The sequence below is a fragment of the Acanthaster planci genome, linkage group LG11 (genome assembly GCF_054643075.1).
Source record: "Acanthaster planci isolate LZ-2023a linkage group LG11, COTS_SCS, whole genome shotgun sequence".
NCBI lineage: Eukaryota > Metazoa > Echinodermata > Asteroidea > Valvatida > Acanthasteridae > Acanthaster > Acanthaster planci.
Window position 1 is genome coordinate 1,699,601 of NC_141787.1, and position 25,725 is coordinate 1,725,325.

At 44.6% G+C, this 25,725-nt stretch overlaps 1 protein-coding gene across 3 annotated transcripts in view; it reads left to right on the plus strand.

Moving 5' to 3' along the window:
- Positions 1-25,725, plus strand: part of cep350 (centrosomal protein 350) — a 38,182-nt gene that overhangs the window by 3,447 nt on the left and 9,010 nt on the right. The window contains exons 2-19 of one of the 3 annotated variants that reach the window (XM_022228639.2): positions 9,640-9,781; positions 10,795-10,838; positions 11,385-11,579; positions 11,891-11,957; positions 12,263-14,151; positions 14,568-14,889; positions 15,064-15,441; positions 16,710-16,885; positions 17,239-17,584; positions 18,543-18,736; positions 18,846-18,994; positions 19,257-19,698; positions 20,220-20,501; positions 20,862-21,026; positions 21,637-21,824; positions 22,107-22,986; positions 23,425-23,852; positions 24,441-24,851. In XM_022228639.2, the coding sequence (XP_022084331.2) occupies positions 9,700-9,781; positions 10,795-10,838; positions 11,385-11,579; positions 11,891-11,957; positions 12,263-14,151; positions 14,568-14,889; positions 15,064-15,441; positions 16,710-16,885; positions 17,239-17,584; positions 18,543-18,736; positions 18,846-18,994; positions 19,257-19,698; positions 20,220-20,501; positions 20,862-21,026; positions 21,637-21,824; positions 22,107-22,986; positions 23,425-23,852; positions 24,441-24,851 (6,638 nt within the window). In that variant the 5' untranslated portion in view covers positions 9,640-9,699. The remainder of the gene's footprint in view (positions 1-9,639; positions 9,782-10,794; positions 10,839-11,384; positions 11,580-11,890; positions 11,958-12,262; positions 14,152-14,567; positions 14,890-15,063; positions 15,442-16,709; positions 16,886-17,238; positions 17,585-18,542; positions 18,737-18,845; positions 18,995-19,256; positions 19,699-20,219; positions 20,502-20,861; positions 21,027-21,636; positions 21,825-22,106; positions 22,987-23,424; positions 23,853-24,440; positions 24,852-25,725) is intronic. The other 2 variants (XM_022228640.2, XM_087143384.1) reach the window with 2 other exon arrangements.

Consider the following 25,725-nt stretch of genomic DNA (forward strand, 5'->3'; position numbering starts at 1 on the left):
TAACCCAGTGCTGCAGTTTGGCTGGTCCAGGCCATAGAGTCTCATAAGGCCTTTTCACACTGCAGAGCCAATCCCCGGGAAATAAATCCCTGGGAAAATGATTTTTTATCTCTTCAAAACCCCAGCAACCGTTCACACTAGACCCATTTGGTAGCTCCTGGGGACACTATTTCCTGGTAATATGCACACTCGTTTCACACTGGCAATCAAACCCTAGGAAATGTGTAAACGGAGGGTGCCCATCTGGATGTTAGCAAATGAATTGTTGGCGGAAGTTTAATCCCACAATGCCGTGCACGTGCTTGCACAAACTCTGTTGTTTATGTCGTGCAATGCCAAGTTGGTGTTGCAAGGTTGAAAGGTACCACATCGCAAGACCAAGTTACCGTGCGAATTATTTGGCGTACTGTTTGTGACCCTGTGACCTTTCGAGATTACGGTTTGACACACTAGCCGTGGACGCAAAAAGGTATGATAAATTAAAACCCGCCGACGTTCACACCAGTTGGTTTTTCCCTGGGAAAGTGTTAAAACCCGAGGGTTTTCTCCTTTAACCCCACTCCCGAGTAGGGGTCAATATTTACCAGGGAAAAGCTTTTCCCCTGGAATTTTTTCAGTAGTGTGAACAGACCGACCAAAATTCCTCGGCAATTTCCCGTGAATTCCCGGGGAATTTATCTAGTGTGAAAGCCGCTTTATGTGCGCGTGTGGTAAACATGAATGGTGCAGACATACATGGTTCAATGCTACGCAGAGAGACAGGAATAACTACAGTGCATTCAACAAAGTGTCAAAATCCCCCAAATAATTTTTTAGTCTCCCCAGATCATGGTGCTAGGACTCATGTGTAGGCTGGTGTAAATCCTTTTAAAAAATTTGTTACTGTGTTTTTGTTCCAGCACATTTTACCCTTTTGAAGGTTTTTATTCCCATCAATGCAGTTCTACTCATCTGTTGTGTATTTGTTTTTTTCTTTTCAAAGCCTTTTTTATCTTTATCGTGTTTTATGGACTTGTGTAATTCTATTTTAAGTATTTATCTCCTTTTACAAGTTACCTTTTTAGTAATCCAAGTAACTAAGACCCTACAAATCACCCTTTCTAACATTTGGACATGATCAGGCAAGAGGAAGGTCTCAGAACCTTCCACACCGGTAGGTTTCATGTACCGTTGTTTAGTTTCACTCAAGATGGCTCATGCCCCAAATCAAAATCATCAAATTCACACCCAAGACAGTCCTGAAACTCTCTAATGCACCTCCTGCAGAATTCAGTGGGAGTGAAAGATTCCAGTGATGGTGGTCAGGTTCAGTTGCCTTTGGGTAGAGGATCAGTTGGCCGTTTTGCTCTTTTAAACTCTCTAATGCACCTCCTGCAGAATTCAGTGGGAGTGGAAGATTCTGGTGATGGTGGTCAGGTTCAGTTGTCTTTGAGAAGTGGATCAGTTGGCCATTTTGCTCTTTTTACCTAATTTTTCCTGTGGTAAAAAATCCAAGCTACCTCCATAAATGCAAGCAGAGAAACTACACGTTGAAATATTTCACTTTGCGAAGTTGGCATAAATATGATTTTTTTTTTTGCTTTACTGGCACTGCACTTAGTATTGACAATTGTAACTTCTTTTTTTTTAAAACTGAAAACATTTTTTATTCCCAACAAACCTTCGTCTGGTTCCATACTCAGTGTTCCCTAAGTTCTGAAGTTTAAACTTGGTGGGAACTGATAAAAATGCTGAAATTGTTGGGAGAAGTGAACTTGAAGCCTTTGCACAGGGTTCTTGTTTTTAAAAGTTCAGGTCCCATGCATTTCTTGGTGTCGTTGAGGAGGATTTTTTTGTAAAAATTGATGCAATTGTAGACGTTCACAGACAGCTTTTTCAGGATTGTGATGTGTTCTAAAGATTAAATCTTCCACAATGTAAATTGTTCACCCGAACTCTAAACTTAGTTGGTGGCAAGATTTGATAGCTCGATGGTCATTTTTTGGGAGACAAAGCTTTGTGGGTCACCAGGCTACTTCTGTAGGTTGGAAAACTTTGCACACTTGAATTCCAAGTGTGACTTGAGGTGGAATTTAGTGTAATTTGGGGTTTCATTTCCTTATTAAATTATCCTCCAAAGTCAGGTTTCTGCAATTAAAGATACTACTGTTACTTTTGGGGGAGAAAGGATAAATATACCATTGCTTTTTGTGGAGAAAAAATATGTTATGTTATTTATGGAGTTACATTAAATTTCCGTTCATTGACATTTTTAATGTAATTCTATTTTGGCGTAGATAGACCTAGCCTCCTTCCCATATGTTTTACCCGTCACCTACCAGTATGCTCGCAGTTTTAAGCCTTAGGTTTTTTACCGAGCCGATGGACTAGACTTTCTCGGGCAGAAGTTGGCCGGTAGAAATGACCACGTGGCTGAGTAAAACTAACTGACAGGAAAACTTCCTGGGATGTCTGCAGCGGACTTACAAGTACATGTAGTAAGGTGGGAAAGTAACTATCGTCTCTGTATGTTTGACCAAAATACAGTGTATGTCCAGTGCGAGCACGGCCTAAACCTCTACCAGTAACCTTTGGTGGTGATTGGCTGATTGAACAGATTTAATTCAAACACCATGATGACTTTTACTTAACAAATTCACTAAAGCAGATAAACACAATCAAAGCTTTAAACCCAGAGGAAAGAATGAAGACCATGGTAAAAAGAATACCCTTTTTTTTTACCTGGACAACTTTGCAAGGCGTTTCTTCTTTGTGTTTCCCATAGTGGCACAGTCCCTCTGCCCCCTTCCCCATGCAAAGATGCATTCTTGACAACGTTGTCCTATCAGTCAAAATGAGTCAAATGACCCCTGTGTGTCCGTGTACTGTGGCAAATCAAGTGGAAGGAATTTTTGACGGTCTGTGACTGTTCAAGCAAAAGGAGGGTTTTCAAACTACCCTTTTTCTACCTTAGCAATGCTCGTGGCTGACCGTATCTGCCCATTTGCCGGGGTACATACATGTATGTACATGTATGTTCTTTGTGCCCAAGCCAGAGTTGTAATCGAGTCAGTCACAAGTCAATGTAAGTCTTCGCAAGTCAGTCACAAGTCATTCAGCCACAAGTCAACTCGAAAGCTATTCAAGTAAACTGTGACAGAGGCATTCCCTTGTCATTGTTCATCTCGTTAGTTCCTCACTGACTCGTGAAATCATGTGGGAAATGACTTGTGAGTTGACTTGTGGACTGAAGATCTGCAACTCTGGCCCAAGCCCCTCCTCACTGGTATGAAGAGATGCTAGGTGGACACGGAACCCACACACCGACCTTATAAATTGTGCACCTGTTTCAGATTGTGCGTGTAGCAAGCCATATCCATGCTAACAGGCATTGTCTCAGCCATCAAGGAGCGGCATTGTAATGCCATGACCATCTGACCTGTCACCTGACACATTTGTCTGATCTCTCTCCTTACTAACTTTGTCCTCTTGTGACAAAAAATCAAAATGCCGATAGTGGTGATATAAATACATGTATTGTCCTGCTTCAACTAATGTTTGATTGTTTTTCCTCCAATCTTCTTAAATAATTGTGCACGGATGTCAAAATTGCCATTCAGAAATGTACCACAGAAACCGACAACCTATTGCAATGGGATCGGTTACATTTTGCAGGGCACTGTTTGAATTAGAGTGGAAGGAGAAAAGTCTTTCATCCGAAATCATGCTTTGGATAGTATGTAAAATTCTGGAATGCTCAAAGAAGTCTATTGCTGGCATTAAATGAGGAAAACCAATTGAATTCGGCATAAAAAAATGAAATGTCTGAGCTCATTGTCAATACTAATCTTTCATATTGGAAAAAAAAGCAATTTTTACCTCTGTAAATTTGTATCAAATGTACGCAATTCCTTTGTAGCTGTATATAACTGAGTTCTACAGAAAAGGGATGCAACATATATTTGAATTTTGTTTTTGCAATTGACAACATACATTGCATTAAATGACAGCTTTAAATGCTCATGCTGTTGCAGGTATACTCTGTACATTTAAAGATTGCCAAATATGGCCATCCGCTAAAGTTGGAATCTTGATTGGATTTCACCACTATACAAGAGCCCCTGTCCCCAGGCTGTGAATAATGAAGACCTTTCATCATGGGGGGAGGGATAGGGGAAGAATGAAAGTTTTCCTCACGAGTCAGAAGGGAATAGCATCAATACCGCAGCATTCTGCCACAATCCAATAACACGAGGTCATTGATGTTCAAGGCTATTTTCTCTCATCCCTGCAGAGTTAAAAAAAAAAAAAGAGGAAAAAAAAAATATTCTTACAGCTGGACTTGAGTAAACTCTGAGCTGGCACAGACGTTGGGCTTTAATATTGTCGTTATGCAAGGATGAGGACGTAAAGGTCACGACAACGCTAATACAATTTCCAGCGCCTTTTTTGTGTCTATTGAAAGCTCTTTCAGATAGTACATGTAGATGTTCATTTTGCATGCAATCACACATCAATAAAATGCGCTCCAGCAAGATCAGGGCAGCATTTGTACGGTACAGTGTATGTGCATTTAGAGCAGTGCCGGCTGTGGCTTTTTGTGTTTTGTTTCTGTTTGTTTATTTAGTTTTGTTCTTGCCTTACATGTTTATTGTTTGTCTTAATGTCTGAGTTCTGTTTAACAGATTAGGGGAATGTTTAAACTGGTCATTGCATGATGTTTTCCACAACTTTGGTTTTGTTTTGCTTTCTGGCCTATTTACACAGTTGAACGATAACCGAGTATAGTGCAGACATTGCGATGTTTCACATTCATGCTTAAAAGCACAAAGTGCTCTACACATGCATGCAACTTTTCCTTGGATCAGCCGATTACCTCGTTTTTCACTTCACACTGTTGTCATTGAAAATTGACAAACACTGTACAAAGTCTTGCAAAGAATTTCCTCATTTTTTTTGTCGAAGTCCGAATTGTATGCCTGTCTATAGTAACACCCCACCCCAAGGGGACGATCAGAGGCATAACAAGCAAGCGCTCAACCATTCAAATCAGTCTGTGATGTCATACCTATTAGAGGCCACTGATTAGCTCTGAATATGAAAACTCAGCACTATCTTAATCTTTCAGAAATTGCTCAGGTCTCTGAAGGCTATCGTGCTGTTTTTCCACTCTTAGTGTAAACTAAGTTTGTATCCTAGAGGACGCCGCTCAAAATTTTTGTGATCGCAAGAGCTGTCCATCACTGATGGCTTTTTTTACATGAGCTCTTGGATACATATTTGAAAGGAAAGTGTTTGGAAGAGAAACGGCATAGCAGAGGATGGTGTATGCATGCAGCAGGAACCAACTTGATTATCGAGGCGTAGATCCTGCCGTGAGCATCTGGTCAAAAGAAAAGTTGATCAGCCATTTCCCCGAAGAAGCGTCAGTTTACATTTGGTCTTTCGGTTACACCACAAAGCGAGGTGTCGTGTGCATTTACTGCAACAGTCATTAGTAAAATACGTGCTTTGTGCTTTCAATATGCGTGTACTGTACTATCTTTCCTGTCATTGCTCATTGCAGAGCTGTCCCAAAATGAAATCAGTAATTGGAATTTCTTCCAAAGTGAAAAGGATATTTCCTAGTATTTTGTCCAAATTGTAGAAATAAGTTATTTCTCTGAATCACAGAACTTGGCACGTTGCATGGGACATGAGTACACCTTGTCAGGGGATCTAACAATACAGTGGTCCTAAACAAATGCCTTTCTAATTATTTCATTTTTTTTTTTACATCAGAGTATCGCTCTCTATTTATATCATGATGACTGTACTTTTTCCCAGGGTAGCTGATCCCGTGCTTCAGTTCCAGTTGTGTGTTCACGCCTGCCGGACATGCAGCTGTGAACCAAGCCGGACAGTTGCCCAACAGCAACACATGCATGACATATGTACATGCAGCTCAAAACGCTGATAAGTCTGCAGGAACCAGCTCACACAGCTAGTTCCGTGGATTGCTGTCGGCGCTGAACGCCTTGCACTTGTGTACATAGTTTGTATATATGTGCAGCACATCTTGTTTTTAGCCGGCATTGGAAAATAAAGACAGCTACTGTTACTGGCACCTTAAAGTGAGAGACAGAGCATCCCAGTTTCTCCCTCCGTGGGAATTTGTGTAAACAAAGCAAGGTGTCCAAAATTGCCTGGGTGGGGAGTGTCCAAACAGTGCTCTGACAGCCCTTGACTAATAAAGCATTGCAGCACATGTACATGTAATGTATCCTGCCCCTGCTGTCCATTTTGTTTTAGCGTTCACAAAATCTGCACAGTAAATGTACATGTATATGTACAGTAGGTACATGGTTCATATCATTTTGAGAAATCAGGAAGAGTTCTGACAAAAATGTTCCAGACAGATGAAAGACAGAGTCTGAATTCCCACACAGTATTGGCAGTGTACTCTAGCTTCCCCAATCCTACAAAATCCTGCAAACCCCCCCTCCCCCGTGGATTTTAAAGGATCTGGCGGAGTGAGCAGTTAATGCAGGAGTGTAGTTTGTAATTAGATTAAGCTGCATTTTAATTGCATTGGCATTTCATGTATCTACCTCGAAAGTCATGCATAACTTGAGCCTGGATGTCCTACTGGTGTAATGGGGCTTATCCTATCAATTGCCCCCAAGTGATTAATTACAACATGAACAGATCAATGTGTTTGACGATTACGTGGTCGTAGCAAGCCGAGAGTGTTTCAGTGACAGCTGCCTGCGGAATGATGGGCGTGGATGGAGAAACGACAGTCTGCGGTGGGTCGTATTAAAGGCGGAGAGTAGATCTGCCCAAGGCCCGTGCATGACTCACCACCCAGGCAGCCGTCTCCACCGTGTTAACCCTGTCTAAAGTTGTGGAGATTGACAGTTAGCTCAGGGTCCCGCAAACGCCGTTAAGCCCCGGCTTGCGTTAGTGAGAACAGAAATTGAATCGGGCACCGGGGAAATTGTTAAAGGAGAAGACTTGCCCACACTTCAAATCAGGAAACTACCACGATACATTCAGTGTAAACCAGCAACGTGTAATAAATGGACTACATGCAGCTCAAGACTGACGATCATGCCCCTTTACTGTGCAAAAAATTTTTTTCTTCACTAATGCATCTTGCCATTTGTGAGTTACCAAGTGCATTTAATAGTTCCTGTTCGAAGTACACGTAATTAGAATACTTGACCACAAAATTGTACAGGGGATTGGAGGTTCGGCATATTCAGGGCTATCTAAAGTGATGAGGGTAATGACTGGTGAGACGCTTGTCATTTTAGTGGGATAATGATATCAGCAAATGGCACCTTTTTTTTGCCTTAAGGGCCATTAACAACTTTTGTCAACACCAGTCCCTTACTAGTACTTTCCAGAATAACATTCTTGTTCTCAAATCACTTAGGGCCTGTTTGTTTCACACGAGTCTGGTAGATCTCGATCAATGATCCCAACGCTGATTTGCTCAATCTACTACGCAGGTTCTTGTGTCAGTGAACCAATGTCAGATCACTGATCGCAATCCAGATCTGCATGAATCAAACAAGACCTTAAACTTTTGTTCTCTGAGAGACAAAATACAAAAAAACCCAAAACAACCAAATTGGTATACTTTAGGTAAACTGAAACTTTCTACAAAGTCACTGAAATTTGGTGTTGATTAATGCATTACGTCTGCAAATACATTATGTTAGGCATCGTGAATAGACTCTTCCCCCTCCCTCAAAACCTAGTGTGCAGTCCGTGGGAAACTCTTTCCTTCCCCAAACAGACCAAACTCAGACAAATCGGTCCTGAGTCACACAGTACACAAATGTGTCACGTAGGCCTACGGGGAAAACAGAAATGTACTGCACAAGGTTTCCATTCACTGGGACCGACCAGCAGTGCTTTCTCCCACATCACACATTGGACATTCCCCCCCCCCCAATTGTTTCACCAGTGGAGCCAGGAAATGCACGATCTTCCGGATGCCTGTCACTCTGGTGCGACATCACATCCTGCAGGGCTGCCGTGACTTGGCACCCAACAAACAAAACTTTGTTTCTCCCTTGCTAACTTTATGTTTTTGTTGCAATTTGTCATTAAAAAGGGACTTCCTTGGTGGTTGTTTTATGCCAGGAAATGTTCAACTGTGATATGCACAATGTATGTACTGTGCATCAGAGTAGACGTAATTTTTGTATCATTCATGAAGTCAGCAGAAAATTCTTTGATTAAAAGACAGAAATAAATACAGAGCATTTCACTTCCTGATTGGCAGGCTTACAACAAGCAACACTTTTGTTTGTCTTGATTCCGTTGAAATTGCACCATGTTGAAAAACCACATACGAAACATGTATTTGCAAATACACACATATGCACTTCCTTTAGGAAAAATCTTGGGTTCGAAATAGTAAACTTTCCTCGCACGTAAGTAAACATGGCTTTGGGCGTTGTGTCTTTACTCAGAATTCCCACGAAATTGAACCAAGCAACTGACATGGGGAATATTTTTCTTTGAAAGTTGTTTTGCTTTCCGTTTTTGTTTCAGGTTTCATGCTTGTAATAAATAATAAGTGTACAAGAACATGGACAAGTAGTGTACGGCCACGTTCATGTAGTGTACTGCTGTATAGCGTTCAGAGTTTATGAACATACACATTGGTCCAAATAGTGCCTGCCATTGTGATGTTCAAAAAATTGTGAAGATGCAGAAGTCAAAAGGAAAACAAATTGAAATCGTAAATATTTCTGGGTCATCAAAATATCATGACATTACTGAAATTTATGTACAAATTTATGTACATGTACATTTTTTTCCAGCAGTGTGTCATGTTAATGGATGGTTTCCATACATTTCTCATTGCCGATGACGCAGGTATTAAACCTAACTCCCTAGGGTGTGTGCAAAATCATATTAAAATTGGAGCATTCAGGACTATTAGGGTTAATTAATTGGTAGCTTATTTTTGAGGGATTATTTGCTGATTGTTTTGTCAGTTTACATTAGAATCGAAACAAACCATCCGTTTCAAGTAGTAGGTGGTAAAACTATTTTTCTAAACCATTTGATTTGTACTTAAAGTTTGCAGTATTTGGGAGTTTTTAAATTGTGTACAATTTGTGGATGGTTTTTATCATTGTATCGGCAATGTTGCTTGGGAGAAAAATCAACAATGGAAAAAAAAACAGTAAAATATTGCCGGCACTTTGACATTCAAAGCACCTGTACAGTTGTTTGTGTCAATTTATATTGGTTATGTTATTGCATGAGATCCCGTTCAAGTTGCCACTGAAATACAATGTCAAAAGTTCAAAATCAGGCAGAGGAGTTATTGTGACACAATACACACAAAAAACATACGATGTGATCTAACAATGCAACAGCACATCCAGTTTTTTCTGTTTTTTTTAAGCTCAATGCCTGTGGCCTTCTATTAAGCACATCTGGTTTCAGTCAGCTCTTCTGAAAATATTGGCTTGACTAATGTTTTAGCCAGTCCCACCTTATTGCTGATTTTGCCATGTTCTACACACAGGAACCCTTTGAAAATGGTTGTTTTAAACCAACATCTCTTTTATTGCACATTTACATGTATTTTCTAATACATGACATCCAGGGACCGTTAGTAACTTGGTTGTTTGCATTTGTATCTCGCAGTAACAGGTGCAGCCAATGGAATCTGCAAGTAGCTGTCAGCATTAATATGCGCACACCGTCATGTCTGGAAGCATCAGAGTGCGTCGAGTAGCCGACCCTACGCCTGTTCAGCGGGGGCCAGCACCCTTCCCCAAATACGATGGTGAGTGGGCTTGAAGAGTCTTGGTTGTGGGGGGGAGGGCTCTTCAGCACTGACGGTTGAAATGGAGTAGCTGGGTTCCTGCTGGAAAATTTCGAAAAGTAGCCGACGGGCATTTTTGTGTTGGCACTGAATAAGCCTGCCTCAGCAGTGGCTTTTTCGCTATCAACGACAAAGCATCCGTAACCTCTTGCCACTGAGATTTCTTGGTACTGTATGGAAGTTGTCAAGACTTGGTGTTCTGTCGTGTAATTGGTCCAGTAGTCACAGTATTGGCCCCCAAACACCCAGCCCATTTAAATCTGTGGTTCTCTTGATTCACTGAGGATTTAGGGCAGGTGCCAGTTGATTCAAAGCTGTTGTGCAGTATTCAGATGAAATTTAGCTCCTTGGTCACATGGTGTTTGTTAAAACTTTACTTGGGAGCTGTAACGTCTCGGTTTTGTTGGGAAAACAAGTGCCGTTTGGCAGATTCCAAAATTTCTGAACAAAGCTGACAGTTTGCATGGTGTTTTTTCTGCATGATAGATGACACACCTGAAAAGATTTTCTGACAAGACAAGTGAAAGGGAGCTCAATTGAATCTGTTTATACAACACCGTTCACGGTTTTCAAACTTAATTTCTGTGACTCAGCAGTTTTTCATCCTTAACCCAAGTAACTCAACCTAACAGGTGTTGAATATACACATCCCATATATATATCCTCGTCCAGTATGCCTGAATTAGATACCAGCACATTTCTTGTGTTGCATTCAACACACGCTCAAGTGTGTTTGCACAATAAAATTTTACGAGTTAACGTCCAGCATTTTTGCAGACTGTTACCTACTCAAGGGAAAAAAGGATACTTTGTAACCATTCTGCAAAAAAAACAAAGAAGAGCCTAAAACCAGAAATGTAAAGAATGTGTACGTTTACACTGGGTTTAGTTCTGGAGTCTCGTCAAAATGGTATCCAAATTTTGCCCAAAAGAGAAAAATGACGAGGTTCCTCATTTTTCGTGCCAATATTTAGATTTGACGACAGCATGGAATAATCACGCTGAAGCAAAAAGTGTGGTAAGTGTGAAATGTAGTCCCTTGAATTATTCTGTGTATTTAGAATTTATCTCTTTATGAAGGCTAGTTATTAATTCATTATTGGTTATTGCATAATTCAGGACTCTTTAACTCTTGAGGTGATATGTCATAATGCCTAATGTGACACATTTTTGCATTTTTAAATTTAAAAGAAAACGTTAAAGTATTGATATGACAGGACATATCTACTACATCTTTGCTCTAATTTTTGAATTTCCCAATGTTCTTATACTACTGTATAAAGTTTAAAGGGAAAGTGAGACAAGCTCCATTTTTGTCGATTCAGGTTTCTGTAATACTGTGAAAAAACTGATGAAAGCTTTCAATTTCAAACCGTACCTGGGAAATTCTCAAAATTCCAAGGTGTGTCCTGGAAAATTATCCCAGGAATTGAAACAAATGTCCAAGATGGGTGTATGTTTGGTATAGTCATTTCACCTGTGACAGTTCACTTAATTATGGAAATGGAGAGTCATAAAATATTATTTCTGCATTTATCAAGAGACCTGATATTTCCTTATATAGCTCCGTAGGACCGAGGCTAGGCTAGAGGAGGCAGAGTTTTACTCCAACGCCGCCCACAGCCCCGGTAGCCAGGACCCCCGGGGCAAGCTGAGCCCCAGCTATAGGCATTACTTGACGGGCATGGAAAACCTGGCAAGGGTCCAGGTACCAGTCGAGAGAGTCCCGTCAGTAGAGATAGGCAGCCACAAGCATCAGGTGAGACTGCTGGTTATGAAAGTCGTGCTGCCGGAGAAAAAGGACTAGTTGTTCGTGAAAAAAAGTAGGATGTTTGTTACGACATAACACACATGTTGGATTACCTCCTTGTGCACATATACACTTGCTGTAGGTAGTCCACCCTGATGACAGAGTCATTAAGTCCTAATTAGAAATATACGATCTCTTTCCTAATGAAAAATTTCCTAGGAAAAAGATGTATTTTTTTATTTTATACCCAGTATGGTGCATTCAAAATATTTTTTAAATGTCTCAACTGGTGATCTGCAGTTTTTCCTTTTGTCTTTTAGGCTTCAAATAGATACAGCCATCTCAACTATGGCAGAGATAAAGTCAGGAAAAGAGTTACAATAGTTGGTAAGTTTTCCAACTATTTGCTCATTTCTTTTCTCAAGGTATCAAGAATTATTCCAAATAGTGCCGGCGTCCATTTCTGTGCATGGCTTTTCGAACCCCAAAAACCATGGTACAGGTCAGGAATGTTCTGTCCATCCAGCCAAACCTGAAACAGTAACCCGTAACACATTCTTCATGTTTGAACAAAGAATGGACACCAAGCCTGTAAGAGTGACAGTGCTCGGGCTGTATTTCCCATAATCCAACATTTAATTACTTCAAAAATGCACATTGTGAACTTAGAGTGTGGTTTATTTCTTTGCCAGACAACCTTGAGGGTGACCAAGGCTCATCACACCACCTGTCCCCACCAAGAAGCAAGAGAGACAGACTGGCCGAAGCCAGGAATCTGGATTCCCTGAGCCCTACCAGGAGTGTTGACAGTGCCCAGGTACAGAGGTTGGAGCATCAGCTGAAATCTCTCTCCAGGACACTCAAGTCTTCGACCCTTGATAGAACCCATCCCACACAGGCTTCCTACGATCATCATTTGATGGATAAAGACTGGGAGGGTGTGCCCCCTCGTGCAGAAAGTTATGACCACCGGACATCCCCAAAATCAAATGCTCTGTCTCCATCCAGCCAGGAGATACTCAGCCGGGGTTCGACCAATATGTCTGTCGACAATAGCACAGCCATTCGCGTCTTGAACGATTTACTCCCAAGACAGCAATTGGAGCAGGGCAGGAACCAGAAACTGAGGTATCAGGAGAATTATGTCCCCGCTTACGAGCGGTTGTTTGGAACCCTGCTTGGAGAGAGGTCTTCCGAGAGACAGGAAACTTTTACCAAGGAAGAGGAATCGGATGCACTGCAACGAGACGCTACGCGACTGAGAGCGCATGAGAGCCGGAAGCTGGCGCTGGGGGGAAGCGCTTCCGACCACATGGAAAGACTCAGGGAGAAGGTGGAGCAGCAGAAAGCGGCTGTGGCCAACTGCAAGCAGATGACCGGGGAGAGGACGCGACACCGGGACGGGGATCCTGTCATCCTGCAGGACCCCGACACAGAGGGGGACTCTCACCTAGCAGGATATCCACTCCCCGCAGGCAAGAGCACGGTGCGCAAGGTCGCCACAGCCCCCGCTGCACCAGCTTACAAGGGCTTCAGCGAAGTGGAGACTCGCTTCCAGATGCCGGATGGAAAGGTTGTCACGGAAGACCAGCTCACACGAAAAACCAGTCGGAAAACCAGTGACAAGTCAACCAACCGCACAACAGGGAAAGTGGCATCTCTGGAAGACCGTGCTTTGAAGCCTAGCATGGCCCTCCAGCAGCAGAATAAACCAGGGCAATCCTCCAAGTCGAGTCGAACCGTGCGGAAAGTCCACAAAGGGCCTCCCAAGATTTTGGATAAGAGGCCCAAGCGGCCCGATCGCAACAAGGACATCATCTCGGCAGCAGCATGGCGGGAGGGCCAGAAGACGGTTCTAAAGATTCTGGGACCCCCTCCAGAGAAACCAAAAATGGCAGCAAAGCAGCCTGCTCCCCATTCACCCCCAACTCATGACACAGAAGATCCACCGTCAAGTAAGCACCAGGACTTACCCCTCTCCGTAGAAGACAGAACTAAAGATGACTTCTCAGATGCTGAGCTGTCTGAGCATCCTCTCGAAAGAAAGGAGGTTGGGGACAACGACCGAGTACCCAGTCCCACCCCCGACCTAGAGAAGCTCCCCTCGGAAGCCAAGAATGTGCTAGAAGACCTCCATCTCGACCCTTCCACCAGTGAGGATGAGAAACCAGTCTCCAGGGATCAGAAGGATGGCCAGAAGGCTCCAAAGATCCCCAAGAAGAAGTCCGCCAGACCCCCCAGACCAAACCCTGATCCGGTCTTTCCCGCTGAGCGGGTCCGACACTATGACACGGACAAGGTCCGCAGATACATGGCCAAGCAGAAAGCAGAACGCCGGCGTAGGCTACAGGAGGAAAAGGCAGCTCGCAACTTGGCCCAGGAGCGAAAACAGGAACAGCTGCGAGAGCTGAGCAAGAAGCAGAAGGACAGCGTCCGCCTGAGCCAGAAGAATCGTAGTGTCGCTAACAGCCAGCTGGGAGAAACCTTCTCCAAAGATCCCACCGAAGAAGTCATTGGAAGTCAACTCAATGGCTTGGACCAGCTGCCTCGGCACATTCCTTTCCGACAAGATGGCAAGAAGGTAATGAATCTCAAAATTGTCTTCCAAAACTCTCAGTATTTCATCTGTCTCACTGTCTTTCTGTCAATCTTCCTTTAATACCAAAATCATTCTCTTAGTAGAGCATTATTTCATTTCCAACGCTGGATCTCATAGTCTCTGTGTGTAATTTTTGATTCAAAATCGGGCTGAAGAATTGTAAGCCTTTATTGATAGCTGTCAAACCGTGCAAATAGTGATGCTCTGCTTTTATACAAATACAGGTTTTAGAAAAGGTAATTATACTTGACGTAAGTTTGAGATGCTAACCAGAGCATGGTATTTTAATAGAAATCTTGTTATTTAGAATTATCCACTTCAACTCTAGGTTTCGAGGGTCTTGGACAACATTTTTCTCTGTATTTGGATGCTTGTAAAAATCTTTCTGTCTTATAAAGATCGATGTGACCAGCTCAGATAAGGAGAACAAGAATATCTGGAGCACTTCCAGCAGCGACAGCAGCACCCAGTCCAGCCTGCCCAGTGACCCTCCCCACAGCCCCTTGGACCAGGCTCCACCCACCCACAGTGACCCCCTGGGAGGGATTGCCGACAGCAACGGCAGGACTGAGGTTCAGCCACCTCCTAGACCAGGGTCTCCCATTGGGGTAGTGGTCACACAGATAACAGGGGGTGTGCCTGATGGAGGTCAGAGGTCAGCAGTACCTGTTGACCCAGGTCAAAGGGCAGAGGTCATGCAGCCATCCATTATTGGACAAGGTAGGATCTTCAGAACATCTAAGCCCTGTTGCTACTTTTCAAGGTTTCTTTGAATTCTTTTGAATTTGAATTCTTTAAAATTTCAATACTCATCTATGAAGATGAGCCAAAATATGTTAACAATGTCTCAAATTCTCGTTTGAGTTCTAAATAATGCTCTCTTTGTCCTTAAAGATCTTGTGAGCAATGCAGCTCTTCTGTTTTCTGCAGCTCCTCCCTCCACTGGAATCTCAAGGGCTGCCCGCAGTAAAGCAGACAGGATTCAGGCCCTCAAGGCTACAGCGGCTGCATTGCAGGGTAAAATAGATAGTGAAGTCAAGAAGCTAACCGGAGACTTTCAGCCCCAGGCTGTTACCTCCCCAGTGGACGTCAACGACAGGTGGGCCTATCCCTCTGGTTCAAGAATGGCCACCCCGATCCGCTCTGTGCATTTTGGCGGGAGCGCCGTTGCATTGCCGGTAGGGGAGGCTGACAGTCCTGAAGCGCCGACGCGGTACCAACGCATGGTAGGAAGTGACAGGGACCACAAGGTCTTCACTGGTTCTCTGCCTGGTAAGGACCAGTTTTATCTAGTTCTCTCTTCCTGAATCATAAGAGCAGTTTCAAACAACTGATGAATGTACCCTCTTTCTGTATCTGCCTCAAGCAGAAGCACCCCCTCATTGGTTGCAAAGAGCCATGTTGGTGGGGAGTGTTCATTTTGTTGGTAGCGATGCAGCCTTGTCACATGCGTTTCCTAATTCTTCATGAACCAGCAAAGTTCAGTTCTGACCAAAGGAACCTCCATTGCTAAGAAAATATCACCCTCTCTTGGTCCAGCTCGAGGCCCATAGAGGATGATAATGCACATTTTGTCGTATTCTCTGCTCACTGTGCTAGCGACTGTGTCCATTTTGAATAACCCTTTTGTGGTATCAAATAGGGTTGTCCAAGACCACCTGAGGTGCGACGATCTAAACAAAGTCATCCATCTCTGTCATTTGGCAAAAGTGCTTCGTAGATAATGCATACGTATCAGCACCTCGTGTATATTATATTTAGAATCAGTGCAAGAATACCATTGGTCCTTAGTTCAAGCAGTCAGTTGTCAGGCTTCTTACTTTGTGGCCAGCCTTGTCAGGCTGTGTCAGAATTAGTTGGCTATGGCTATGAATAACATATTGTCGCAGGTTCGCTGTCGGAACAGAGAAATAAAGGGGCAATCACACAGATCTATACTTCACAACTGGTTTAATTCCAAGCATAGATCCGAATGGTCCAAGGTCAGAACACTTGGAATCAACTTGCAATCTAGAGTAGCTATTTATTCTAGTTGGGCTTGTTTTTACGAAGAATAGAGAACAAAACATTCGATCATAACATTTACAGATAATTACATAACAAGAAATGAAACAGGGTACAGCCTAGTGAAGACAATTTCTCACGCTCCATTGCAAGAGGGCGCTAGCGCGACCAAGCTAGCAAGTGCGTGCTGTTTACATGAGGTTCTGATGGCGCACACGCAGCGGTGATTCAAAATGTGCAATGTCAATGCAGTTTCCAGTTGTGGTGAAAGCACAGGGTGAATGTGCTGATCATCGCCGGGCGCACTATGAAGTAATACCGGAGATAATCAATAATTGTTAACTAATAATTGATAAACAGTACATGTCATGTAATTTCACAACAATATGTACTATGAAAGCCCCTGGTTAGTGGCTATAGCCACTTGCCATAGATGTGTGCTGTTGAGAGCCGCAGCCGCATTGTTTCACACCAGTGGGATGATTTGGGCCCACTCTCCCTCTAACCGTGCTGTGTTCGATGTCCTGTCCACCAAGGTACAGGGATCCTGTCGGCCCAGGCCCGGCTGGCCCAAGACGCCTCTAACCAGGAGCACGCAGCCACCAGGATCCAGGCCGCCTACCGTGGGCACAGCGTCAGGCAGAAGCTGGACTGGAGCCGACCATCACTTGGCAATGCTGTCCAGAGGCAATCTCCAAACACTGTACCTGAGGTAATCGTCAAAAGCTGCTTAGGTTATTTTTGTTTGAATTTTGTGTGTGTGTCCTTGACCCAGTTTTCTTTGCGGTGTAAAATTAGTGAAAAATTGTGAATAACAACAGAAATTTCTGCACTGACAGCTTATTTTATGGTTTAGGCAAGGAATTTCGACTTAAGTACTTGTAAAGATCCTGTTTTGTATGTGCGCTTACAGGACTGTCCTTTCTATCTCAGTGCAAGATTATAGGCTGTAATTGCTGAATCTAGCATTATGGAATCTATGACCATGACACTGGGCCTGATACGGGATTCTGTGATAAAAACAAATGGATTGAAAAATCATATCTATTGACATTTTTGTGCAAGGTTCATGTGTCAAGGGCTGATCAGAGCAGTCCACTCAACAATAGGGGTGTCTATGTGTCGGCTTCCCTGAGCGAGGGGTCCCTCAGTGAGGGCTCGCTGACAGACACTGCAGCTGAGGACAAGGACTACATGCCCATCTTCAAGAGCCTGCCCACTACGCACGGTCACCAGCCCCCGCCGGGTACCAGCAGTGACAGTCCGCTCACAGCGGTGGGCTTGCCTACGTCACCTGCCAGTCGGCCAATCAGCTTGCCAGTACAGGGGGCAGACAGGTGGAAGGAGAGTCTAGCGGACGGACTCAGCGTCATCAACATCTACACCAGGAAGTACCAGAATGCAAATCGAGGTGAGATGACTGTAAATAAAACTTCATCTGAGCCTTGTGGTACACGGCATTACAATAAGCCACTTGCGAGTTAAATTTGAATAAAATCTGGTACACTGTGTTATCTGATTGCACTGAAACGTAACAGTTTGCATTCCCCAGACTGAAGACACTGTTGCTATACCTCGTGATTCGGGGCAAGCTTTCGCATAGCGACCACCATCTCCGGAATGGATCTTCTAATGGTTGCTTCTGTATATTTTTTATTGGGCGTCCAGGAACGACGACAACATATCTGGAAACACAGAAACAAAAAGGGGCTTGATTAGGAAGCTAACTCAAATTGTTAGTTTCAAACTATTCACTTTCCCCAGTGACAAAGATTAACATAAATTTGTACTCTACTGGAATATATCAACTGCATCCAATACAACTGAACTAGTCGCTAAACCAGATATTACTGTGATGAGAATGAAGCTGAACTGGAATTAGTGGGCTGATCATGAAAGAACAAACAGAAGGCAGAGTGAAATTCAAACCATTGACGTGAGAAAATGAAGTCTAATCCGTATCGAATGTACAAACCAGGAATATATTCTATATAAGAGATTATCTAGTAAATTGCAAGCAAATCTACATGTATTTCTACATTAGCAATCACTAATGCAATCGTATCGCACAATTTAATCTGTGTAATTCCAATCTTAAATGAAATTATTCCTTTAAATTGTTCTATTTACCTGAAGGTTTTCTTTTCCCGGACTTGTACTGTTACACAGATAAGACAGAATGATTCAGAAATACGAACAAAGAATTTCATTGTTTATTAAGTTACGCGCGGACGCATCGCTTCTACACGTTGTTACGCAGCAGTCCAGCTTTTATTCAATCCAACCAAGTATGCAGTGCTTATTATTACTCAAGACTGAGTATTAACACCGCATTATTCAAATCTTTCTCTACCTGATTTCCTTTTCAGTGGTCCTGTACGGCCAACTCCCAACAGATTCTGCAAAACCCAAGGACTCCATAATTGGTTACTCCTGCAACGATGACTTTACCGGCAGCCCAACCACCTCCTCAAAATCCTCCAGGTCGAAACCGGAGGATGATGACCCTTACTCGGCCGACTTCACTGCCGACAGCAGCAGTAAGACCAAGAGCAAGTCAAAGGTCAGTGACTCAGCCAATCTGTGCCAATCAGTTTCAGTATTAAACTAAAAGTTCATCTTTGGATAACTGTCCTCTCTTTTTGTTTTGTTTTTTGACCCACAAACCTCAGTCGAAGTCCACCACCTCATGTAGCAAATCCAGCTACGGGACTGCCAGCAACCGCAAGAGGTCATCAAGGTCAGGGGTCACTGAGCAGACTCCGAGCAGAAAGGCCGACGACAACACGTTGGACTTGTCTCCCGTGGAAAGCTTTGGAAGGTCAGAGTTGTTTGAATAAAGTCAAGAATTGTTTGACGCAGGATTGTGTCTTACTTTATTATCCTCGTTTGTTAACAAGCATCCATTTGGAATAAAATTCAAGGGATTCAATTTAACTGATAACTTTTTGTATTTGCCATCCTTCTCCTGTGTCGTGGGACATTACCATGTCCATCATCCTGACCCATCTTAGATGAAAGTTTTAAGACCGGCCAAGCAAATATACCTTATTTTGTTTGGACTCGATGAATTGGCTCCACAGCTCTGGTGATGATGTTGCCCTCCACAAGGGCATCCCTCGTACTCCGAGCCCAAAGGTGTTGCTGTCCACCCACCGCCCATCCACCGACAGGCGTACCTCCCCTTCCCTCCTCAGCCCCAACGCATCCCTGGGTTCCAAATCTCCGTCCAGCCCCGACAGCACACTGTCCTCGGGGTCCCTTCCCCGGTCCCCTGCAATGATGGAACACCAGCTGGGGCAGAGGCGGTCTCCGTTGTCCGGCAGGAAAAGCCCATCCGGGAGCGGTCAATCCAAGCCGAGCTTGTCATCATATTCCACGGATACAAGGACACGCTCATCAATCTCCACTGCTTCCTCGTCAGCCAAGGGCACGGAGAACCTGTTTAAACCGGTCAACTGTGTCCCCTCCATGGAACCGGGCAGTGACAAAGGATCAGAGAGGCTTTTACCACAGAGCGCAAGGGTAGGTTGAGGAAACCTTAACTGATTCTTACAACGCTCATCCTAAAATTCAGTATTTGGTGGGATCTGGTATCTAATACCTTTATTTAAATTCCATTTACATGAAATTAAAAAAAGAAATTCCATAAAACCTGAGTATGTTCTGCCCTGTTCCATTTTGCAACAAGGTTTGCTTCTGCGTACAATGAAAAACCTTCATTCTGGCCTCTTTCGAACAAGTTAAATATTACAGTTTGAGGTGACTAGAACTGACTTGTGAAATGACCCTGTGACTGAATTTGTGAAATGACCCTGTGACTGAATTTGTGAAATGACCCTGTGACTGAATTTGTGAAATGACCCTGTGAGTGAACTTGTAAAATGACTCTGTAACTGAACTTGTAAAATGACCCTGTGACTGAACATGTGAAATGACCCTGTGACTGAACTTGTGAAATGTCCTGTAGTGGACTCAACTGGAACACTCTGAGATCAGTATGTTCTATGCCATCAACTTTGTACCATTGTTTTCAATTCCACCAGCTCCACCCTTCAGCCGCGGGCAGGCCCCCTCAGCCTGCCCAGTACTCGCCAGCAGCCCTGAGCCTGAAGCTGGCCTCGGAGCTGAACCTGCTGGAGAGCCTGGAGGAGTCGGTACGGCAGCTGTCGGACCTGGAGCGCACCCGCCACATCTCTTTGGCTCAGCAGGAGAGTGTGTCGCTTGCCCGGGTCCTGCAGGCTCGACAGCGGGACCATGAGCGAGAGATCCAGCTCCTGTCCCTCAAGGCCCGGCAGGAGGTTGAGGAGGCCAACAAACAACTTGAGGTTAGTTCTTGTAGTGCAGCATTTATGTCAAGTACTCCACTAGTACTCAGAGTTGCTTTACTAATATTCAAATTGTTTCTGTAGTACTTAAAGTTGCTTCCCTAGTATTCAAAGTGTATTCCTAGTACTCCAAGTTGCTTCATTAGTACTCGTAGTTGCTTCCCTAGTATTCAAAGTGTGTTCCTAGTACTCCAAGTTGCTTCAATAGTACACCAAGTTGCTTCCCTAGTATTCAAAGTGTATTCCAAGTACTCCAAGTTGCTTCATTAGTACTCCAAGTTGCTTTAGTAGTACTCACAGCTGTTTGACAAATATTCCACATTTCGCAAAAAAATTTTTCCTCGAATTTTACGTCCCTAGGTTGTCCGACAGCGTGCTGTGGAGACAGCATCTGATGCTGAGCGTGTCCTCGCCCAGGCGCGGCGGGAGGCCGCCGATGCGGTCAGCGAGAATGCACGCCGGCTGATGGAGACCCAGGCCGAAGCCGCCCGAGTCACTGCAGAGGCCGCCAAACAGATGGCTGAGGTGAATACCCAGATTTCTGTCTTGACCGTTGCTCCATTCTGTCCTCCAAGTCACTTCAATATCCACTCTTTATAACTGCCTCACTCTTTGCTTTAGAAACATTATTCCAGTTAGGGTCAGCAACACACTTGAAGGAAAGCTTAAGTAATTCTTTGCTCTACAGATGACAACTGCTAATTCACCCCCTTTAAAATCTTTGCTGATAAAGTACGACATCCTCCAAAACCCTTTGTTTGGAGGGTATTGATACATGTATGTCTCATTACGTTAGAGCAACAAGGTCGTATCTCGTGTACAGAACAAATGAGAGTTACTACCTTGTTACACTGACATGACAATCTGGCTAATTGGCCAAACATGACACCTACAGGGAAAGTGTCAAAAGGTGAAAACTTTGCAGGGTTATTTCTGCAAAGTTTAACATTGCTTAGCGGGGTCAGTTTCAAAGCAAGAATCGCTGGGAACCAGTTGGTGCCCATAGACATCTCTTGACATTTTGGCTGGCAACCTGCATGTTAATCAACATTTTGATTAACAGCAGTTAGGATAGAGCTCTCATTTGTCCTGTACACAACCTGTGATAATTTTCAAGTCATTATTTGTATCGCAGGCCCAGCGGATGCCCGCACAGCCCCCGCCACCCAGCTACGATCCGGGCAAGCTGGCCTCAGACACGGCTACAGCAGCGACCACAGCGGCAGTGACCGCTGCCCTGGAGCAGCAGCGTCTGCAGCAGATTGAGTTCCTGAAGGAGATGAAGGGCCCTCTGGCCCCACCAACTCCAGCTGTACACACCAGGTTGGTTTGGCTCAGATTTACTTGCATATTCTCAATTGGTCACCTGGGATCAGTTGGTCCTCATGCAGTTCCAAATTTGTTCCTTGCCTGTGCCTGAGCATTGAAACCTCTCTGCTTTCGGTACTCACTGAAGCTTGAAGCATTGGTTCTAAGCAAACATAGCTGCCAACCAACTACAAGCGAAGTGTGCTAGTGTTGGCCAGTAACATGATTTTGATTTTTCTCAATCACTCAGTCAAGTGGGTCCATCTTGAAATCTATTTCCTTTCATGGCGTACACAGGTCACTTGGTGTGGTTGACCGTACAGCTCTGTCCGGGGGTCAGCCAAGCCAGGCCAGTTACTCAGGCACCCAGGCCAGCTACACCAGCCACAGCAACAGCAGTGCGAGCGGTCGCTCGGACAGTCCACACTCCCCAAAACAGGACTACACGGATGATTTCACTGACAGCGCCAAGTCCCGGCGCTCGCCAACAAACTCTGTCAGCACAGGCACCATCCCCAAGGCCAGCTCTCTGTCCCCAGTGAGCGACCACACCCGTCCAAGATGGCCCAAATCCCCGAATGGGTCAGATTCCATCCGGACAGCTAGTGACGTCCCCAGCACTCAGGATGGTTCCAGCCCGTCTATTCCAACAGAGTCTGGCTTTTCTCCTGCGAAGGTTGACTTCTCTCTGAGCCGACGGAGCAACTCCTCTATCAAAACGGCCTCCGACGTTGATGCAGTGAGCACAGTCAGGAGCCCAAGCATTGCTGAAGACATCCCCGACAAGCAGCATTCTAGCTATTACAGTTCCTCAGGCGAGTCCAGGACCAAGACATCCCCAAGTCTCACCCCATCGTCCGCCAGCACCCCCATCCGGGCGAAAGACGAAGTCCGCCGGCCCCCGCACATGGTCAGTGACCTCACCCTTGACCTGGACGATTCCTTCACGCTGTCAGCGGAGATGTTGCGACAGCAGCTGCGCGATGAGGAGGTGCGGGCCCGCCAACAGGCGGCACTCTTCAAGCTGCGGGAGAAGACGTTGATGGAGAAAGCCAAGGTGGAACTGGAGTGGCTGGAACATGAGAAGAAACGATACAAGGAGAGCGGGGACACAGAGAAGCTGCAGGCGGCCCGCAAGAGACAGCAGGTGCTGGTGACCAGGGTCCAACAAGAACAGGTGAGAGGGACGAGCCATGGCCAAAACTTGCGGCTGTGGCTACAAATAACACATGCACCTGTGAAAGCCACTGGCTTGTGGCTACTGCCACTTCTTATAGACTTGTAAGTGGCTCCCAGCCACAGCCAGTGAATCAGATAGGGCCTCAGTAAATTTGTTCACAAGCATTCACGGTTGTGTCAGTAAAAGGTCTTGCAGTGAAAGAATTTTAAAATGTTGCCATATGTATGTTTGTAACAAATTAAGATAACGGTAGCATTTTTATTGAAAAAATTTTGAGGTAGACTATGAAGTGCCTCGACAATGATACCCTTTGAATTTCAGTCATGACAAAGACATCATTTGCTCTGTCACCGTTAACCTCCCTGAAATAGTTCTCACTGTGATAATATTTTTGGTGTTGGTGTAATTTTTGGATTTTTTCTCACCAATCGGTAGGCGGAGATTCGACGCCTGCGCGCTGCCCAGAAAGCAGCCAGCCACGAGCGGCAACTGCTCCTGTATCAGCAGCAGGAGATTGCGCGCATGCGCAAGGCTACCGAGGCCGTCCGGGTTCAGATGCGCGACCTGTCCAACGTTTCCATCAGCTCATCCCTCGGCGGTGCCCTCAGTGGCTCAGACCAGGCCAGCGTTGCGGCCTCTCCCAGCCCTACCTCGCCCGATCTCCCTGAGGTCCTGTCAGACTCTTCCCCAGACAGCCCCTCTGTGCCCAACGCGGTGGAGGAAGGGGAGGAGAAGAAGCTCCAGCCAGGGGTGGGGCCTGCCTACGATAAGGAGGGCAGTGTCAAAGGTGAATTAACGCCAGCTGAGAAGCAAGCTCAGGTCATGCTGAAACTCAAGAAGATGCAACAGCCTCTCAGCATGAAGTAAGTTCCCTTGCTACACATCTCATTCAGGGATGGCTATACTTAAAGTAAGCTTGCTGAATCTACCAACATCCCATATCGTACAGTTAACTAATGGCATATTCTTCCTTGAGCAAAATACCTTGTGGCCCGTGCAAGTTAATAGTAACTGGATTGTGCTGCCTGGATCCATCAAAACCCCACAAAACACCATCCTTTAGTTTTCATCATCTTAACCATATTCATAAATTAATGCTCAAGTAAGATGGTTAGAATGCCTCCCCTTCCCATTACAAAGTGGTACGGTCAACCTGATCTTAGCAGTTTTGTGTGTTGAATTTTTTGCTGGTAATATTTTTTGTCCAGTACTGTAAATGTAGAATTAAGTTTATATAACACTTTTTGCTATATAAACCTGTGTTGAAGGTTGCTAGTTTTGATCATACAGGAGGTATCCTGGAGTGTGTGACCCAGTAATACTTGTAATAAATACCAATTATGATAGCCATATGGCCATGAAATCAAGTCAGTCATGGTCATGGTCCATGACTCCCTCTGTGTGCTCAATGTACTAATAATCCACCTGGCTCACTGGCTTTGCCTCGACAGGTACCTGACCAAGCGCGAACAGCAGCTGACCAAGCGGAGACGAAATGCCGAGGAGTTGCTGGCCTGGCAGCGACGGCTGGACGAAGAGGAGAAGCAGGTGGTCAGCATGGAACGCGAGGCCATGCGACGGCTTGACAGCAGTGGCGGGACTGCCAAGTCGCGCCCACCCATGAAGGCCCTGCCCCCATCCCACCAAGCCCTGAGGGATGACTCCGCCCGTGACTCGGACTCGGCCTCCCGGATCACTTCGGAGGCAGTGATGGACACCGATAGTACTCGGCCCCATGCTCGAGAGGAGGGGAGACGAGAAGAGGATGGGTGTCAGGCAAGCATCAGCTCCGTCCCCGAGGACATCAGTCATGACAGTAGCGTGCCAGAGGAGGTCATTTCTGACTCATCGCCGAAGATCAGGTACATCTCACAGTCAATTTAGGTGCATATATCATGGACCAGCTCAGTACAGTGATTTGTTCAGTGCAGAAAAAAAATTCACCTAGCAAAAACAGGTTACCGGCCAAAATGATGTTGATTGTATGCAGCGTGTCACTGGTTCAAAGCTGCTATTTACTACGCACTATATGATAGAGAATTGTTGCTCCAAGACTCCGAAGTGCAGAGCGTTCATTCAGTTACATGTCATCTTCAAGATACGTGAGCAAAGAAAAAAGTGGAGACAATTTTTTTCCCCAAAAGTGTCCTAGGAAATGCGCCATCTATGTGTAGAACTGCTTTTGTGTCACTGCTCGTTGTTGCATTCCTTTAAAAGCATATCACCTTGAGCAGGAAGTCTGTACACCTTAATATCTCGAGCCAATTAAGTATGCTTGTGCCGTGCAAGTGAAGTAAACGCATTCATAACGATGGCCATAGTGTGAACTCTTACAGGTCAGAACCCCTAGTGTTGACCACTCAACCATGGCGTTCATTTCCTTGATTGCCAAATACATCAATCACTAGGCCTTGCAGAAACAAAAACTTGTTTATGGCGTCAAGTATGCCAGGTGTGAGTTTTGATGATGTCTTTCTTAGAAGCCAGGAATGAGCATTAATTGGATATTATGACAGAGCATTAAGACTATAATGCCTGCATCGCTGAATTTATCATTGGTAGATTGTCAGGAATGTCAGCCCTTTTGGTTCAGGTGTTTAGGTTTTAGTTTTTTTTTAAATTTTAGATGAAACATTTGCTCTAAATTTATGTGTTCATGTTTCCTGTTAACCTGAAACTTTAGGCACAAATTTTGCAGGCCTGTTACACTCTTGAGCTCTTCTCTGTTGTGAAGGA